The sequence below is a fragment of the Gopherus flavomarginatus genome, chromosome 6 (assembly GCF_025201925.1).
Source record: "Gopherus flavomarginatus isolate rGopFla2 chromosome 6, rGopFla2.mat.asm, whole genome shotgun sequence".
Lineage (NCBI taxonomy): Eukaryota > Metazoa > Chordata > Testudines > Testudinidae > Gopherus > Gopherus flavomarginatus.
The window spans coordinates 108,445,481-108,465,711 of NC_066622.1; the positions used below are offsets into that span (position 1 = coordinate 108,445,481).

Genomic DNA, 20,231 nt, shown 5'->3' on the forward strand with positions numbered 1-20,231 from the left:
CAGTGTATTTGTTTTGGTTTTTTGATCTGGTAATCTTTTACATTTTCCAAGTTTGTTAATATGGGAAACACTTATTTGTAGCAGCCTGCAGATTCTGATGGGCTTCTTTGAAGTATCCACTTACATAATAAAGACAGTACTTTGACACCAGTCTACTACATAGCAACAGGAGACAGACTGAGGCAGGAATAAAAGCAGAATGCCAATATTTACAGTCAATTAAAATAAAATAAAAAATGTAGATGTGACCTATTTAGAAAGTTTGTCCCCATCTGCCCATGCTGTTTTAAATCTGTTAGTTGCATTGGTTTATAAGAAAGGAAAAATGGCTACAGAAAGGCTAATTAGCATTATAAGCTTTAGATTTTAAAAGTCTTTATTTAACATACAGAGCCATAATTTGAAGTTTTAAAAGTCTGTAAATGCCATGTAACTAAATTACAGCATATGCTATGTAACTAAGTTACAGTGTATAAAAACAATTCAGACAAAAAGGCAGGACAACTTCTTAGAAAATTTGATTTTGCAACAATATATCACTATATACAAAACCTGAAAATAGCTGAGAAAACAGACTGAACAGAAGATCAGAGGTAAGTTATACAAATGCAATGGTCTGCATTAAATATCTTAGTTCAGTGCTTTTAAAGGAAGCTTAGACTTGGGAAGAGATTGTTCTGTTGTATCCTCCATCTTGGACCTCTCCAAGATGCTTGTAGATTTGTTCTCTTTATCCTTTTTTACACTCTTTTTGTGCTGCAGGGTTTAAAAAAGTTCCCAGTTAGTATTACACCTTTACACACAATGCTAAAGAATGCAACATTACTCTCCACTTTCTGGTTGCCACGTAATTCTACACACAATACTCAAAGCGTAAAAAATTATACAGGGCAATTTTCTGAAGACATTTGCTAAGGAGATTTATTCTTTAGGACACAAGAGTCTTATGAGCCAAAGGCATTAAGATTTTCTCCTTAAGACCAAAAATAAGATACCTCTAGGAATTCCTGTATGTGCCCAAGAACTAATTTGTTGGAAGTCATTTCTTTTAAAGATAGTTCTTACCATAAATAATGAGAGGGCACCCTTAGCTGCAGTGAGACAAGTTTATAAACGGCACACTTTTATTGCTAATGAAAGCAAACCAACAATTATTCTTCCATCAGAAAGAAGTAAGTCTGAAAGGTTGTGCAGTTAGATTTAAATCTGATTCTTGTATGCAAGTTCAGGTATACCCTTTAGGCTTCTGATAAGTTACCAGTTACTCCTGAGGGAATTCTGTGTCACTGTGTATGCACAGAATTCATGTCCCCCGCAGATTTTTTTTCCCCTCTGCAGAAAATATGTTCTGCCACAGAGGCACTGAAGTTACGCTGTTTGTCCACCAGAGGCTGCTGTGGTGCCAGACCAGAGAGCATCCGCCCATAGCAGCCAGTAGCAGATAGGGAGGAGGAGAAGCTGAATTCCTCCCAGTGCCCTGCCTGCGGGGCCAGGTGAGGAGACATGGGATATGGCGAGGGAGTGAAGTGGCACAGAGAGTGGAGCACATGGGGCTGCTGGGGGTCACAGACTGGGGTTCAGAAGGACTAGGGGTTCAGAAGGAGACAGACTGGGGTGGGGGTTGAATGGGCGGGAGGGTGCAGTGCCACATGGGGATGGGGGGACTGAGTGGAGGTGCAAGATCACCTGGAGATAAAGGAGAGGGGGGTGCGGGGACACATGGGGACCGAGGCAGATGTGCCTGACTGAATGGGAGTGGCTAGGAGTCAGACTGGATCTACACTGGGAAGGACCCCCAACTCCCTGATCCTTCCCCACAAAAAAAAAAACCAAACACACTTCTTCCACCCATACCCAACAACCCTCTATGTTCACTCTCAGACTCCTTCCCACCTATTACTTCCCTCCCACTCAGCTCCTACATTACTCCTGACCCCCCAAAGCTTTTCAACGGCTTCTGAGGGATGCAGGAAATACGTTTCTGTATTTAGTTTAAATGAATTATTCAAAAGTTCTGTATTAATACACCCAGTAAGGAATTTATTTGTCAAAAAAATATTTCTTGAATCTTTTTTGTTGTCTGGATTGTTACAGACATACTTGTCAGCAAGTATTTTGAAATAAATTACCAAAATAATTGAAAGTAGTGAGATTATTTTGTGTTATTTTGACAAATAAAATATGTAGAATTTTAAAGTATTTTGTGCAGAATTTTTATTTTTTTGGTGCAGAACTCCCCCAGGAGTAACCAGTTTAGCCGTTTGTGTTTCATATAGGCCCAAAAAAGGTGAAGCATACATGTATTATTAGGTGTTTAAAGATACACCAAACAAATCCTCAGAACATTTGATCTCCCTCACTGAAAAGAATATTGATATTAGTAGTCCACATGGACAGCCTTGAAGATTGCCTGTTTAGTTTCCAAGTCACATTGGAGAGGTTATGTTCAGCAGAGCAAGTATTTAATCCCTGGAATGCTGCAGTGATTCACATCCAGATACTTCTTTTGCTAGAGATAGTTAAGAGGTTTTGCAACTCTCACTCTCACTCTCTTCCAAAGACCTGAACATCTTAAGAGATCCTACAACTAGACAGTACAAAGCCTTTGAAAGCAGTCTGTCCCTTAGCTATTCAAAAGGGATCATGGGTGAAATTAGAGCAGCTCTGAATACTTTACCAAAAAGAGCCCATAGGCTAACACTAACTAGTCAAGAAATAAAACAAAAACAAAAAGAAAGTTTACCAGTTCCTTCCCCAATGGAGTTGGGAGTACTAATCTGTTGCAAAGCCATTATGGTAGATATTCTACATCTAATCTAATGCTGAGCAGTTTTATGTTAAAATATATGAGTTGATGTTCCCCTGTGGTAGCTGCTGTTTTAAGAAAAACTTACTTTCAGCTCAATTTGCTGGAAAAAAAAAATCAATTTAAGGGGGAAATTTATTGGCTGCTTCTTTAAATTAAGATATATGAAGTCTCAGATATTCTGAAGGACTAAGTCTGGTCACAAACCTACACTGACAATGTTACACAAGTGCTGTTAAAAGGCATGTCATTTAACTACTTCTGACCCTATTATAGCAGAGGGACCACACTTCCTGGTCAAATTCAAACCTGTCTGCAATATTTGTAAAATTACCTGGAAAAAGGGAACACCACTATTTGTTTGACAGCACACACTTGTGTCCAGGGAAGATTTATCACTGAAGATACTTTCATTAAATTCCTGCACCACCTCTTCTTCCTCCAGTGAGTCCTACAAACGGAAGTTTTCAGTTTACATTTACAATCATTTGATCAAGTCCCTAAAATACGTGGCACAATCTTTTGAGAGATTTATAGCTCTTTACATGCGCAACTATCAAGCAAAAAAGACCATTTAAACATAAGACTTTGTTTTATCCCATCCTGTGCATTTCCTGAGCTTTGCATGGATACTCACATTGTAACAGATGAGTGCAATGCAGAATGTAAAAGCTTCCAGAACTCTGTTTACAGAGCTGAACTGAAACACCTTTGAAGTGTTGTACTAACTGTTCAATCCCATATCTCCTGGATGAGTGGTTACAAAATGGAGCCTTGTATTTATACCATCTCACGTTTACCTGATCCACATGCTCTACCACCTTCGCTGCACTATTTAAAGTAGCCATGAGTTCTGGTTGCTGTCGTCTCAATTGCTCAAGCAGCAGGTCACGAGGTTCTGTTCTCACAAGAGTCACTGGATACAAGTAGTCTTTTCTCTGTGGAGTTGTCCCTTTAATGAAGTTGATGTAAAAATGAATGGAATTATTAAACACCTCCAGATTTTATTAAATGAAATGTAGGAAGCATTCTTTGTAGACATTCTTGTCCATATTAAAAAAAATCCAAGACTATCAATTACTTCATGTTCCCATTAGTTTTGGCTTATGAACTCAGTACTCAAGTAGCTTGTTGAGACCATTCCCCTTCCCATCCCACACTGTGAATACCTGTTGGGATATCCACTTTAAGTTCCTCCTGCAGGAAGGCATTAACCTGAGTCAACCCATATCGTGCTTCCTCATGGAGTATCCGTTTCTGCTCCAGGAACATCTCCTTATCATTTTTAATGTGGTCCAGGAGGCTATTCAGTGACCTCTCTTCATCAGCTTTCTGTCTGTTAATCTGGTCTGTGACTGCAGCAACTGATGCATTACAGCTTTCATTTGCATTCTGAAAGACAGAATACCAAATTAACAATAAAATTAAGGCTAAGGTCTCTTGCACAACTGGTGGAGCAAGACAAGTTACATTTCAGGTTGTGTCACTAAACTTAAATGTGACCTCAAATTGAAGAGTTTGGCCATGCTGATTTATGTTCATTTTGAGAGCTGTATTTAAAATAATCCATTTCTTGGACATCCTATCCTTTGGGAACAGATGCCAATAGCTAGTCATAGGAACACATACATTGCTATGCTGGATCAGACCACTGGTTTCTCAGATTCAGTATCAAGTCTCCAACAGTAAATAGCACTAAACGCTTCAAAGTAAGCTGCAAATAATTGCATATTGGACAATGCTAGGATAAAACACCTGCAAGGGGCTAGGAAGGAAGTTTACATTTTACAAAGCATTTTTAGCCCTTAAGGTTGCAAAGAAAGTATTACAGACATGAAGACATCTGGAATGAATAGATAGTGTTTTCTTCCTGAGCCTTCAGACAACCTGAAACATTTAGCTGTGCATTTTCCTCACTGGGGTGTTAACTCTGACGTCTAGTGACACTTTAAACGTCAGTATTAAACTAGTTCATTATTTATTTTAGCAAAGGCACGGGAAAGGATTGGGAGTGAAATCCATGGATGGGAGAGCTGTTATAGAGAAGGAAAAAACAGATAGGGAAAAGAAAAATTTGAAAGGAAGAAAAATAAAGGACCCGAAATAGCAGTAGCCCCAAAGGGGAGCATTTTTCCCACTGATTGATGCCAAACCTAACATGATAATTAAAAAGTTAGCTACCACTTGAAAGCCATATTCTATACTTGATCACTATGCAAACCTTCCCACTGACAAGTCTACTGTAGACTAAGGGGTGCATGCAAGTTTTCAAAGGCAGTGTGCTAAAGTTTTACACCAGTCTATAGGTCATGACTATGGACCAGATAAGTTGGATAATATTTTTATGCTACCCATGAGCAAGAGTGCATTGTGTTATGTGCACCAATTGGAGGTGATGTGACACACATCACCTCCATACTGGTACACAACAAAATTAATGTGGTGGGGTGTGGCCAAGGGGTTCGTAGTGTGGGAGAGGGCTCAGGGCTGGGGCGCCTTCAGGCTCTGGCTGGGGGTGTGGCTGAGGAGTTTGGGGTGCAGTGGGGCTCCCCAAGACTACAATGGGGAGAGAGGACCGCCTCCTCCCGCGGGCAGCACCTGGGCTGGGGGGAGGGGCATCTGTCCCCCGACATGGCTGGTGCTGGGCTGGGGCGCCGCAGCAGGCCAGGGGTTTAGGGAGAAGCATCTCTCCCTTTCGCTGCCCTGAGTGCTGCTTAATAGGCAGCTGCATGGCTGCGCAGCTTAGATGGAACTTAGATGGTTAATGTCACATATCAAAAGATTGGGTACATGATGTTACAGGAAACGAGAAGCAAGCCAACCTCTATCCTGATCAGGGGGCCTGTGGCATAACAATAGTACTGTAGAATGATATATAGATGACTTTGGATTTGTATCTACACATATTCTACTTTCTGGTCCTCTCCACTGAGAATTTCATAGTCTAATGAAAAGTTATCGGTTACCTTCTGTAAACACTGAAGTTGTTCCAGCTCACTGTGGGAGAAGGCGATCTGTTCATCAGTAAGGCAGTCAATCTTAGTATTTGCAGATTCAACCCATTCATCTGCCTCCTGACACACTGTGGTGAGAGTTCTGTGAAACTGTTCACAGCATGAAGTGGACTCCTCCAGCAACTTTTTGTCTTCCTTGTTTAACTGCCTGATCTCTCGTGAGAAGTTATCCAAAGATGCAATGTATTTGTTGTGGTGGGAAGTTGTACAACTGACTAGGTCTGTAGTTTGCCTGCATGAACAGATTCATAATATAGATCAGAGTATTTAGAAATGCATATTAAATGCATGATGGTTTTAAATAAGATCTGACAACAGCAGCAGTGACAGTCTAATTTCAAAGTAAGCCAGATCCAATCCTATTATAATAAGATGCCATTGGAATGTTTTCTATTTAAGATATTTATGCAGTAAAGCTTTCCCTAACCACAGTCTAGTACAGCAGCCACCAACTGGTCAATCCTAGAGGATCTCCCAGTTAATCACTATCTCCAGTGGTGCAGTGGAGCTGCTGCTGAGACAGGCTTCCTGCCTGCCCCGGCCCCACACTGCTTCCAGAAGCGGCCAGCACAGCCCTGTGAGTGCAGGGGGTCTCCCCTCCATGTGCTGCTCCTGCCTGCAAGCACTGCCCCTGCAGCTCCCATTGACTGGGAACGTGGAGCTGCGGGGGCAGTGCCTGCAGAGAGGTGCAGCACACAGAGCCACGTGCCTCCCCCGTCCGGAGCTGCAGGGGCTCATTGGCCCCTTCCGGGAATGGCGTGGGGCCGGGGTAGGCATGGAGCCTGCCTTAGTGGCAGACACATTGTGCCACCGACTGGGAGCTGCCGGAGGTAAGAGCTGCCCAGCAGGCGGCCACACCTCATACCCCCTCCTGCACCCCAAAGCCCCAGCCCTGAGCCCCCTCCTGCACCCCAACACTCTGCCACAGCCCTGACCCCCCTCCCAGAGCTTGCACCCCTCACCCCCTCCTGCACCCCAATCCCCTACCCCAGGCTCAGCCCAGAGCCCGCCCCCTCTCCCAAACTCCAGCCCAGTGAAAGTGAGTGAGGGTGGGGGAGAGCAAGCGATGGGGAGGAGGGGATGGAGTGAGAGAGAGAGGCCTTGGGGAAAGGACAGGGTAGATCCTAGGTTGCCATTAAATTCAAAGTGATCCTGCATAAAAAGGTTGGAGATAACTGATCTAGTATTACTATGGGATTTAATAATGTATTACATTAATTTTGGCTAAGATTTTCAAAAGTGACTAATGACCATGGAAAATTAGATCTCTTCCAAGGGTCTCAAGTTGGACCCCAACAAGTCACGGGCCACTTTTGGAAATCCTGAGCTCTAATGTTTAGTTCAGTCAGTGAGCCCATTTTTCAAGTGATAGATTAATTTGCTATTGATATCAACTAATTTGCCTACAGAACTGAGTGTAAGCATGCAGCAGTAATCAGGGAGCCATGCCCAGCCATATTTGATGACCACTCACAAATGTATAGTTCCTGAAAAAAATGGAACATCTTGCTTGCAAGACACATAGAAGTCTCAACTTTGAGCAGAAATTACGTCCAAATAGCCTCATATGTTGGGGAAATCTGAATCAGGATCTGAGTTTTGTGGCAGGCCCCACTTCTAACAGATGGGACTTGTCCAAAAGAACGTACTGCACAGTAATCTACATTCATGGTAATCTATGTAAGAGAATGTTATAAGTATACAAAAAACAATATAGTTCTTACAGATGGACGTTTTCCTGGACAACAGCAATAGCGGTCTTCAAGTTTCCACTCTTTTTAGATACACCACTTAAATTCTGCTGGGTTTCCTGAACCAATAAATTCAACTGGCTCTGAAGAGAAGCCATGAGTTGAGTTGTGCCCTATTAAGAAAAATGCAGTTATACACCGGACAGGGGTGTTACCTGCCTCAAAGCCATTAACACTTTCAACATTATTAAATTTAATTTAATAGACTTCTCATGGAAGGTATTATATAGCACATCAAAAGGTATAATACAGTTTAAAGCCATAACCACCAGTTGTGCTCAGGAAAGATGTAAACAATGGATTCACTTAGATTTTGGAGTGTGTTGTGAGCAACAGTTTAGCAACAGCTATAGGCCACTCCAGGAGCAGACATGTGATATTTCCATCTCCCCCACAAAGCTAGAAAAATTGAGGCTGATTAACAGAAATAGGACAAGCAAACTAAATGAATGGGAAACTATGATCACAGTACTGACTGATGAAGCAAGTATGAAGATCTATTACAGATGAGTTTAAATCAAGCCAGGTGAAAAACACTAGATACAAGATGCTTAATTCCATCTTCTTGCTCTAAGAAAAAGGTGATACCTCTTTAAGTGCCAGCTTTGCCAGCTCTGCTTCTTCCTTTAAACTCTCACAGTCATTCTGAAGTTGAGCCAGAACACTGGTTATATCTTCTTGTAATTTATTCAGAGCGAGAGAGTGTTTTGTAAAGAAGATGCTTGTTTCCTCTTTATGTCCTTCCATCTTTAGAGGGAAATAAATTACATGAAGGTTAGATAAGGAAGCCATGAGTTATAGTAGTTGAAGTGGAGGTTTTCATAAACCTAGTGCTATGACCATATACTGGTTACACATATACAGAATCTCTACACCCTAAAGAGCTTGCAGTTTAAAGGCACTACTGGTATGGTGGACAAACCTATGGCAGGTGTTGCAGGTAGGCTTTGCAGAAGTTTGAAGTTAAAGGGAGGTTGGTATATTAGGCAACAGGCTGTTCTAAACATAAAGGATGGTGTGAAACAGAGCACAGTAGAATGAGAACAAAAAGAGAGATGATTGGGCAGGACAACAAAATGCACTAGAATACTTCAAAAGTTAGAACAAACTACACCCTGAGGAAGATAGCAAGCCAGTACAGATACTTTAGACAGGGGAGATGTGGTCAGAACAAATGAAGAAGAGCATTTTGGATAAACTGCAGGCAAAAAAACTGGGAGGGGGAGGTTTAAGCAGTGTTCCTTTCTTTTATCTAAAGCCTTAAGGAGCCAAACTTTGACATTCGGACAATTGAGATTTCACTGATGTGGGGAATACATGAGCACACAAAGGAAGAAGTCGCTCATGGAAAAGCAGATTTGGAAGTCAGAGGTAACAGATAAACCCATGGGGCAGCGTATGCAGGTGGGCAAGGCCATACCAGAGATGGAGACTGAGATGAGAATCCTGGGAAGAGTCACTGAGAAAGTGACCAGTAAACTAAGGGAACTAGAAGTCCAAGAAGAAGTCTGCCTGAAAGAAAAATATCCATGCATTTACCTTTTCTGTCACAGCAGAACAGGTCTTGATGTTATTCTGAAACTGGTAGTTTACTCCCAATACAAATTCTACCACAGGTACCAGACTACTTAATGCTCTTTCCATTCCAGATTTATGCTCTTCCTGGAAAAGATGGTGGGGAAGAAAATTAAATACCAGACAGCTTCTCAATTCAAGTCTGCAAGAGATTATTCAGACTCATTTGAATATTTTCTGGGCCCTGTGTATTCTGCAATTGCAAAATTTGCTCCAGAATCTCCCTTGCTGTAGAATTGTGCTCCAGAATCTCAATAATCATTAGAAAAAAAAAAAAAAGTTTCCAGACCTTCTGTTTGGGAAGATAGCCTTGAACATGTGAACAGAGTATAAACCAATACCAAGTACTTCTAAAAAGCTTGCAACAATGGCCCATCATCTTACTTCAAGCCCTAAAGATTCAGTAACCATGCAATTGAGGGCTCTGAGACAGCTCCTGAACTGAAAGTTATTTTTATTAACTTGACTAGACCAAGTTTATGGAGGCCCTTTAAAAGCAGGAAAGATCCATATTCCCACAGTAACTCAAGAGCATCTAGATTAACTAACCATCAATCTCTTCAACTCAGCTTTATTTTTTACTGACAGAGTCTGCTGTTCTAGTATTTTTTCAGAAACCCAAGAAGTTTCAGCAGACAGCATTTCCACAACAGAGGCGAAAGATGAAGATACAGCTGATGCAATAACATTAGTGGTTGAAGAGCTGGCAGACAGAAGGTCACCTACAAAGGTAAACAGAACATTACAAACTTTGTAAAGAATTTTCCCAACAGTCCTATGGCATAAGAGGATAAGGGTTCATGTTAGGATAGGCTAATAATGTGGTACTAGGACAAGAACAAACAAACAGTTTGCCCTGACCAGAAACAGTGCCTCTCATCAGTCACAAGTGTTGCCTACAACACAGCAAATTGAAGTGGATGTTTGGGTATAACCTTTGCTGTATGGGTATGATTACTCAACTTGGACTATCATTGGTGTGAAAAAATTCAGCTCTAGTATTTTAGGTAAAGCCTGGTCCTTATGTCATGTCATATCAATTTTAGGAAAGTCTGTTATTTCTGCTGCATAGAGTTCATGTAAGAAGTCAGAAGATAGACTGATATAAACTTGTTACACTTACCAACTAAATTAGTGTAAGATTCTATCATTTGTTGCTGTTTCAAACTGTTCTCATTAACAGAATCTTGTATTTTGCTAAACAGAGCATTCATTTGTTCTGCAAATCTGTGCTGGGCTTCTGCATTGTGTTGATCAACTACTTTTTTACGATCTAGTTTTGCATGTAGACCAGACACATCTTTTGTTGTTTCTTCAACTGTATTAAGCAACTAAAATAAAATTTAAAAAAAAGTTACATTGTCAATCTTCAGATGAACCACTTCAGCCTCAAAACATAACTGAAGGGTGTTTAACTGAGATGATGAAAACTTAAACATATTGTTTAAAGTAGGAGTTGCATCCCTAGAGAAGAGAAGCCAAGAGTTTGCATTAACATGCTTTGTATATCACTACAGTTAATTTCTTAATCCTTGTGTAAACTACGATCAGGTGCTCAGGCATTCAGAAAGTTGCAGACAAGACACTGCTTACTCTTACTAACTTTGAGAAGTGACACACCAATGCTTTAACATCACAGCAACCATTGTCCCAAAAATAGGACAATAGGAAGCAAAGGAGCATGGTGGCACGCTTCACTAGGACTCTGACATTTAGGTGGTTTCTCGCTACTTTTATAGTGAATAATATAGAATTTGACAATGTAGTTTGCCTGCCAATTACTCCCGAGGCATTCTGCGCCAAAAACATAAAAATTCTGTGCCAAAAAAATAAAAATTATGCACACAATATTTTAAAATTTTGAAAATTTTTATTTGTCAAATAAATGTGGAGGCTCCAGCATGGCATTGGGGAGCACAGGCAACTGGCTGCACAGAGGTGGGAGATCACTGTGCAGCCCCACCCCCACCCCCGAACACGGACTCATCAGTGAGACTGCACCCAACCCTGACACAGCGCAAGGACCAGGAGTTCCCCAGAAACATCCCAGGGCCCTGCCTCTCTGTGCCAGGTGCAGCTGGTGCAGGCTCAGCAAGGCAAGATCCAAGCATGGAGGGGCTTAGTGTAGGGGGATCCAGGTGTGGATTGAGAGGGTTCTGTGTGGGGAAATCTGGATGCAGGCAGCTCAGTGGGAGATCTGGATGAACAGGGGTTTGGGGGGTTCTGGGTGTAACATAATGAGAATCTGTGGGAGGGGTGTGCAAGTGAAGGTGGTTGGGGCTCAGCAGGATGGTCTGGGTGTAGGGGACTCAGTGGGGGGTCCAGATGCTGTGGGAGTGGGGATTGGTGGGGATCCAGGTACAGTTGGTTGGGGCTCGGTGGGGCAGGGATCCAGGTGTGTGTGGCTCATCAGGGTGGTCCACGTGCAGGTGGAGTGGGGATTCCTGAGTGGGGGGGGGGAAAAGAGATGATGCTCAGTGAGGGTCTGAGTATGTGGGTGTCTGGATGCATGGGGGTAGGGCTGATGGGGGAGCAGCTTCCTGTACAAGGATCCCTCCCCCTGCAGCTGAGGTGCGATGGGTGCAGGAAGCAGGACTGGGGAGTTTGCAGAGCTTCCTACAGCTGGGTCTGACCTGGTTCCAGATGCCAGGACTAGCAGCTGAATCTGGTGCAGGGTAGGAGCCACCAGCCGGGTCTTCCCCAGGCCCACTCCCTGCCCCACAGTGATTTACTTCTCTGCCAGCTGCCCTGGGCACCCAAAACATACTGCTAGGAGGGTTGCATGACCACTCTTGTGGCTTCCCTTTGTTTCCCCGACAATAAGTCATTTTTCTGCAGGGAAGCAAAGAAATCTGCGTGGGACATAAATTCTGCGCATGCGCAGTGGCACAGAATTCCCCCAGGAGTAGCCAATGCAAATAAGCCATCTCTATTTGTTACAAGAAAGAACTCAGCAGGAATATAGATAAAGAAGAGTTGTAAATATAGATACAGGATTTACCACTTTTGAAGAAAAAGCAAACTTTTCTACAGCAAGTCACTGCTGTAAGAATTAAGAGCAGTACTAAACATGTAGTTATCAATATGTCCCAAAGTGTAACAGTGGCACATAACACTATTTGGTGAGCAGTTCACTCAGTTAGTACAACAGGTTATAGGATTTTACTGCAGACCTCCTCTACAAAGTGTCTGCACCCTAGTTCTCCCTCAATTTTATGGGACAGTTTATCCCATTTAGGGCTGGAGGTCATCCCTCGAGTTGCCATGTAGAATAAGCATTTGCTGATTCACCGCACTCTGGGGTGATGCAGACTGGAAGACACAGGAGCTCAGAGCTTTTAGGGCAGGATGACTTTGAGGAAGGCAGCATGCTGGTTAGTGAATAGTCAACCAAACTGTCACAAACAAACAAACTTGCCATCTCAAGTGATGTCCCCTCCCCATCACTGTGGAGTGAGTCAGTTCATAAGTCTGTTCCAGTCTTCAGTTTTAAGATCAGTTTGCAAGATACTGTACCAGTACAGTTTTCACAAGTCATTCCCTTAAAGATTAAGCATATTATCGATAGAATTGCTTATAGAGTATGGGAAGTTACACCTGCAATTAGTTATCAGAAATGCAATAACCTCGCTAGCAGTGCCATGCAGCTTTTCTTCAGTGCTCTCCAAAGCTAAAGCCACATATTCCTCCTCCACAAGTTGAATCTTGGTTTCTTGCAAGTTTTTCTGAGTGTCTTCCAGTTCTCTTGCCCTGATCTGCAGATTCGTTCTGCATTGTTCAAGTTCATTTTTATTAGCCATGAACAGCTCAGTGACCTAAAGTGAAATTGAAATAATGCGTTAATGAGGAGACATTGATTTTCAGAATTCTGAAGAGCAACTTAGCCATACTTCCAAATCATATATTCATTAAGAAGAATATCTTCTCCCCCAAAAATGTGATTTATGCCAAATTATCAGATGACTGGTTAATTACAAATGCAGTCTCAGTTCTAAGCAGTATGTTTGATATTTGAGACCTTGTACACTAAACTTGAATACGTCTCAAAACAAGTACCAATGACACTTTTCTCCAAAACAAGAAAAGATGATTAATCACAAGGAAAAGTTCTGTAGAATAATTACATCCACTTAAGGTTCTCCCATTAATATCAGCCTAACCAAATACAAGGAGGAAAGAGATTCAATTAATATTACTTAATTTAGCTAAAGGCAAGACTTGTAACATCAATATTTGATAACTTTGTAGTTCCAGATCTTGGAGAATGTTTCTTATTCTCAGATTTAGCCTATTGCACATGTGCAATGAAAAGTCACCTTTTCTCACACAAACCCTGAAAAGTAAATGCTAATCCATCCAGAAAAGAACATTTTAGAGTCCAATTTTTTGTTGAAAGTCTGTCAGAGCAATGTTAAGCTAAGGCAAGCTTAAAACGCAAGTGCAATATTGCATTATGCTGTTACAAGTTACCAAAGTGAAAAGCCACACTTAGTAAGGAGTTAAGCATTCTTCGCTTTCAAATAATTATTTTTGATTAGGAGGTTTGAAGTTTAGCTTCAGCTTCACAAAACTGACTAAGCACACTCTGACTAAGCTTCCTAAAGTACCATTGGGGGTATACAAACAGCCTTTGTTTAGACCGGGTCACAAAGTGCCAGTTTGCTGGAACCAAAGTGTATTGCAAAAGTGAGACTAGTTAGACAAACTTTTGTTGAATCTCAGCCAGTGCACCATCAGAACCTTGTTGGCCAGGCAGGTTTTCCTTAGGAAACTTGTCTGGTTCTCTTCCAACTCACCTGGGCTTCAAGGGGCCACAGCTCTAGGGAAGCCTCACCTTGCTAGGGCTTCCAGAATCCCAGCTACACACCAGGGACCCATAAGAAATCTGACTTGGCTGGGGTTCTCAGGACTTCCAAGCTACAAAACATGGAGTCAGGAGCCTGGAGGTCCTGGGACAGGCTGCCAGGATATGTGCTCCAAGGCAGTGGCAAAACTGACGAGAATGTCAATCTCATTCTGCAGCTGCTAATCTATTCTATTTCAGAAACACCATGCATCTGTTTCTGAAATAATCCCCCCCGAGTATTTCCGGTTTGTCAAAAGTACAGAAAAAATTGGTTTAGGTCAAAATTGGAAACCAAGTTTTGAAATCTCAGTTTCTTGCAAACAAGAAATCCTGAGTTTCAGGCAGCTCTACCTTTGTTCTTTTCTGACTGAACATATTAAATTATGCAAGAACTACAAACATCATCAGAAAGATTTAGATTTACAAGATGTAAACTCACAATGATCAGTTTGGAGTTTCTAAAAATATCACAAGACCAAGCTCCTCTCTTTGATCTAGTTGTCCCCTCCCCTCAATTTCTTGTTTGCAGACAAGTATTGTTAAAAGACTTCACTTACTCTTTTCACTTCTTCCTCCATGGCACTAATTTTCTCAATATACTCTGCAATTTGTTCCTCTTGAACTGTCACTTTTCCATTAAGAGCTCTAAAACAATAAGTGTAACATGATTGATTTAATAGTTACCTAATGCTTCTCATGCTGCATGATTATAGTAACAGTACCTTTACTCTAGTTTCCATATAAACTTTAGAATCATAGACTCGTACCACCGGAAGGGACCTCAAGAGGGCATATAGTCCAGTCCCCTGCACTCATGGCAGGGCTAAATATTAAGACCATCCAAGCTGTTTGTCTAACCTGCTTTTAAAAATCTCCAATGATGGAGATTACATAGTCTTCCTAGGCGATTTATTCCAGTGCTTAGCCACCCTGATAGTTAGGAAGCTTTTCCTAATGTCTGACCTAAACTGCCCATGCAGCAGTTTAAGCCCATTGCTTCTTGTCCTCTCCTTAGATGTTAAGGAGAATAATTTTTCTCTCCCTCCTCCTTGTATCAACCTTTTATGTACTTGAAAACTGTTATGTCCCCTCTCAGTCTTCTCTTCCCTAGACTAAACAAACCCAATTTTTTCAATCTTCTCATAGGTCATATTTTCTAGGCCTTTACTCATGTTTGTTGTTGTTCTCTGGACTTTCTCCAATTTGTCCACATCTTTCTTCAAATGTGGCACCCAGAACTGGACATAATACTCCAACTGAGGCCTAATCAGCGTGGACTAGAGCAGAAAAATTACTTCTCATGTCTTGTTTACAACACTCCTGCTAATACATCCATAATAAGTATTATTCATTCAAATGCAACAAGGATTGGTGCCAGTTTGATTTGGACAGTATAATGTAAAAGAACCACCGTGTGTTTCTTCCTTCAGATGAACTATTTATTGACCAATGCACTCACAGGTGTTCTGAGGCAGATAAGAATTTAGAGCAGAGGTCCCCAAACTGTGGGGCATGTCCCCCTAGGTGGGTGCAGAGGAACATTTGAGGGCCAGGGTGTAGATAAATCTCTGCATTAAGCATCTTCACATAACTTTCATGACTTTGTATTATGCCTCTATTTTCATACAACTTTGTATCAGATCCTTATATAAAAACTTTGTATTGAGTCTTGGTATAATGTTAAAAAAAAAGTCATTTTGCTAGGAGTAGAATAAGATCTCCCCCTACCACTTTTTAATCAATTGCCCTGTTGAATGAATGAAGTGTGAATGAGGAAGGAGTAGAAGGCAAGCACCTCCAGACAGCTGCAACCCTTGGAAAGGGGATGGAAGCCAGACCTAAGAATAATAAAACATGTCAAGTGGGCTTAGTAAAGAAGAGCAGACATATTGATGGCCTTGGTTAGAAGCAAGCACCATCTTTTGAAAACACCCTCTTTGAACAGCATTGAGATAACACCAGAAAAAAGCAGCACCAAGGAACAATGGACACAGACACAGATTTTAAATCTGGTATAGATTTGCGTGAGAGGGAAGCTGCTATAAACGTGAAGGTGTCTTGCAGAGGACCTTGAGTCTCGTCTTGTCAACATGGGAACATCAATCGGGATCGGCAGAAGCCCAGCTCCACCCCTCCCCCATCTAACTCAACTGGCCAGTGAAGTTAAGGGGAGCAACTAATTGGTAACAACAACAAGACGGAGTGTGCTTGTGTGAGTGCATGAGTGTAATATATATCATATGCATAAGATACAGTGTTAATTACTACATGTATTACCAGTAAATGTGGTGCTTTGCCTTATTCCCCCTGAAAAGATCCTGTGCAGTACTTTAAGTACAACATAGGCCAGCCTCCATGGGGGGTGGGGAGGGAACAGTACCCAGCCCCCACTTGCCCCCAGCCACGGCTCTGGCTCCACTCCTGCCCCCAGACTCAGCTCCTGGCCGCAGCTCCATTCCCGAAGCTGAGGCTGGGGTCAGGAGCAGAGCCACACCCGGCAATGGGCCTGGCTGTTAGCTCCACTGTGGCCCAGCTGCGGCTCCACTTCACTCCTGCCCCCAGCCTTGGCTGCGCTCCCTGCCCCAACCCCACCTGCGCCCCCAGTCTCAGCACTCACCTCCCAGCCCTAGAGGGCACAGACAGAGGTAATGGGAGGGTGGGGGGTTTGTAACCCTGAAAGGTTTGGGGACCACTGGTTTAGAGAAACTGACTTTGTACTAGCTGCAGTTCTTACAGGTACAAATGCTCCTATAAATTATGTTACATTTGAGGATGTAGTTGCCATACTTGACACACCGGGTTTTGCAATATTCAAGGACTCACTCATAGTTTTCAGCAGAAATATAGATTCCATTTTTCTCTCGTGCAGCAGCAAGATCTCGTTTTAGGCGTTCAATCTCCTCTGTATATTCCTGTAACAAAAATGATCTGTAAAAGACCGAAGACCCCAGTTTGATAAATTACATTTCTACTTTGATTTCGAGTTAGCAAGTGGTTGTTACACTGTAAGATGTTACACATGCCATTAAAAAAATTTTATACGGAAGGTAAAATAATGTTTTAAGTGTTAGTACTGTTAGTTTCACATCTTGAAAGCAGTTACAGCATTGCAGAACCTCTCATTAAATAAATTTGATTAGATGTAAAGCGATAGTGCTCAACAGTATAATTTAATTAGGCAGTGTCTTAACATCTTAAAATAACCACCTATAAAGTTCTCTTACTAAGGGTCCGTTTTATCTGATATGCTGTGTTGTCTGTCAAACCTTAATGACTGATCAACTGTATGAGAGTCTGGGATGCGTGTGTCTGAGTTGAAGCACACATTGTGTTAATATTTTGCCAGATTTGAGTTGGTATCATGTGAACAGGTATCCACATCAAAAGTTGTAACCAGTACCCTGATTGGCTATTTCAGCAAAAGGGCCAAAAGCTGAATCAGTAGGGACCGTTCAGTTAAGACTGAATACCCCTCTCATTACTAAAGTGGTGCCTACAGGACAGGGTGAAATGGTAACATTGCCAAGGCTCAGCAATTTGTCTGGCCTGACAGAAATAAATGTAGCTAGCCTTTAATTTGTGAAAGCATACTGGAAAGTTACCTTAATGAGAGCTTTTTTCGTCAGCTTCTGGTTAACTTCAGGCTTATTCATGATATTCTTTGCTCTATGTGCATATTCTAGAGTGCTCAAAGTTTCCTGTATAAAAGTGCAAAGACAGACACATGACCTCTAGATGAAGGTTTAAGATTTCAGTACTTCATCTGAACTTTTGTATAAAATGTACAGACTGCTGGAATAAGTATCCCACTAACAACAATGTAGGATGGATCAGCTTGCACAAAGGTAGGCAGGGTCAGGTCTTTACCTCAAGATTTACAGATGCAGGAGAAACTGTGGCAATTATAGATGTTTTTGTACGCCCTCCAAGAGAATCCTGCAGGATTCTAGTGAGTTTAGATTCCCTGTATGGAATGTGGGGAGTTCTTTCTACAAGAGCAGTAATAACTCTCCCCAGAGTAAGCAGAGACTGATTGATATTTCCAGCTTCACGAGCTCTTTTGTCAACTGCTCCAGAACGACCAATGTTTTCACTTCCTGCAAGATCAACCTGAAAGGAGAAAAAAATGAAATCTGTAACAACTCACTTGTAAAGCTGAAGATAAAGAAGGATTCCCAAAATATCAATATGCCACCATGTGTACAACCTAGCTTCCCTAAGACCTAGGAGCGTCTATTGTATATTCTTCTCAATGGCTTCATAAAAACATAAGAGCTGCCATACTGGGTCAGTCCAACGGTCCATCTTTCTCCAACAGTGGCCTGTACCAGGGTTTTAGGGTGGCAATTATGAATAGGAAAATTATGGCCTGATCCACTCCATCTTCCATTCCTGGCTTCTGGTAGTCAGAGGTTTAGGATGACCCCAAGTATGGGGTTGTGTCCCTGACCATCTTGGCTAATAGCCCTTGTTGGACCCATCCGCCAAAAAAGAACTGGATAAATTCATGAACCCAGTTATACTTTTGGCAACCACAACATCCCATGGCAATGAGTTTCACAGGTTAGTTGTGCACTGTATATAAAAAACCACCAACTTCCTCTTGTTTGTATTAAACCTGCTGCCTATAAATTTAATCACATAACCTGTTTTTTAAATGTATGAAATACACCTCAATCAGTTGCTTGGTTACAGGCCCATGCAGTCAAATCTGGTAAAGCTGGTTCCCCTAGGCTACAGCCAGCAGAGTTGTCTTATAGTGCTTCCATTTGAATAGAAGACCATCCAGATTAATGATTCCAGATTGCTCTCTATTGTTAGTCCTCTGCTGGGTGCAAGTATTTCTCCTGACACCTCCTGGAAGACCAGTCCAAGATGAAGGCACAAAGATATTTACAGTCAATATAGCATTCACAAAACAACTCTGAATTTGGTATAGTTACATACAGACATATACTAATCAGTGACACCCACCACTTATTTATGCAGGACACAAAAATGCATGGTCTAACAACATAGGGCCAGATTTTTAAGAAGTACAGACAAACCGAGAAGGATTTTCAAAAGTATCTAAGGCTATGTCTAGACTGCCTACCTTGCAGTGGCACTGCTGTGATACTACAGCGGTGCAGCTGTAAGGTATGCAGTGTAGCTGCTCTATTCTGCCAGCAAAATAAAACCACTCCCAATGAGGGGCAGTAGCTTTGTTAGTGGGAGACCATCTCCCACTGATAAAGCACTATCCATACTGGTGCTTTTTGTCATTAAAAACTTTTGTTGGTCAGGGGATGTTCCTTCCCAACTCCCCGCCCCCTACACCCCTGACTGACAAAAGTATTAACAAAAGTGCAGTGCAGACATAGCGTAAGTGCCTCTCCTATGAATTAATGTCAGTTGTTTAACTGAGACAATGAGGCAAAGCTTTATTTTCTTCTAGTTTGTTATTCTTGGATTGTCACCTTCATAGAACTCTGGAGTTTAATGCAGATACTTACCAAGTTTAGTTTCCCAATTTTAACAAGCTCTTCTCCATCTATTGTAGTTTCTTTCATGTGTATGGTGACCGAAAACACAGAGTGTGAACGACTGCAAAATAAGTCAGTTAGTTTAAAAACAGACATCCCAATAAAACCAACTTGTCTTCTTTTTGCAAGACAATCACTTATGAAGTGCTACTGATATCAGTGGACTTGTACCAGGGATAAGTTTGGCTCATTGATTTTTATAGTGGGCACTTATCTAATACATCATCTTATTTTACTAAGCACGCTTCTAAATAGGCCCTTTAAAAATGAGATCCTCTGAAAGGCACTAATATATTAACAATATAGAAGGGTCAGTATCAGAAAATTCAGCCCAACGTTTAGGTTTCAGGAAAAAAAATTTATGAAGACATAAAAGCAATAAACTCTACAAATATTTTTATACACTCAACTTATGGAAGCATTAAAAAAAGAAAACAAACAAACATGCCCTGTAGTGTTTGTAACCAATGCACTAGGTACACACAGGTATAGTATAGGAGAATCTGAAAAGCATTTTTATTGTCCAAGCTATGTAAATGCAAGCAAGCAATATTTAGTAATAAAAATTTAGAATTCAGTTTTTATCTAAGACATTAGTAAAGCTTAGGACTTATTTTTAGCTTGACAGTATCCCATTTACAAGTCTCACCACCATTGTGACATTGGTAAGGGATATGCAATAAACACTGGAGACACCACTAATGTGCAGATGCT

General features: G+C 41.6%; 1 protein-coding gene across 9 annotated transcripts in view; it reads right to left on the bottom strand.

The window, feature by feature from the left end:
• Positions 1–358: 358 nt before the first annotated feature.
• KIF11 (kinesin family member 11) overlaps positions 359–20,231 on the bottom strand; it is a 50,679-nt gene continuing 30,806 nt past the window's right edge. For all 9 annotated transcript variants that reach the window (XM_050959310.1, XM_050959311.1, XM_050959314.1 and 6 more), the window contains 16 exons: positions 19,488–19,578; positions 17,860–18,102; positions 17,595–17,690; positions 16,816–16,904; positions 14,550–14,637; positions 12,773–12,961; positions 10,270–10,477; positions 9,696–9,868; positions 9,111–9,233; positions 8,160–8,318; positions 7,545–7,684; positions 5,773–6,052; positions 3,976–4,198; positions 3,607–3,758; positions 3,141–3,257; positions 359–756 (listed from right to left, as the gene is read on the bottom strand). In XM_050959310.1, coding sequence (XP_050815267.1) covers positions 631–756; positions 3,141–3,257; positions 3,607–3,758; positions 3,976–4,198; positions 5,773–6,052; positions 7,545–7,684; positions 8,160–8,318; positions 9,111–9,233; positions 9,696–9,868; positions 10,270–10,477; positions 12,773–12,961; positions 14,550–14,637; positions 16,816–16,904; positions 17,595–17,690; positions 17,860–18,102; positions 19,488–19,578 — 2,497 coding nt within the window. In that variant the 3' untranslated portion in view covers positions 359–630. The remainder of the gene's footprint in view (positions 757–3,140; positions 3,258–3,606; positions 3,759–3,975; positions 4,199–5,772; positions 6,053–7,544; positions 7,685–8,159; positions 8,319–9,110; positions 9,234–9,695; positions 9,869–10,269; positions 10,478–12,772; positions 12,962–14,549; positions 14,638–16,815; positions 16,905–17,594; positions 17,691–17,859; positions 18,103–19,487; positions 19,579–20,231) is intronic.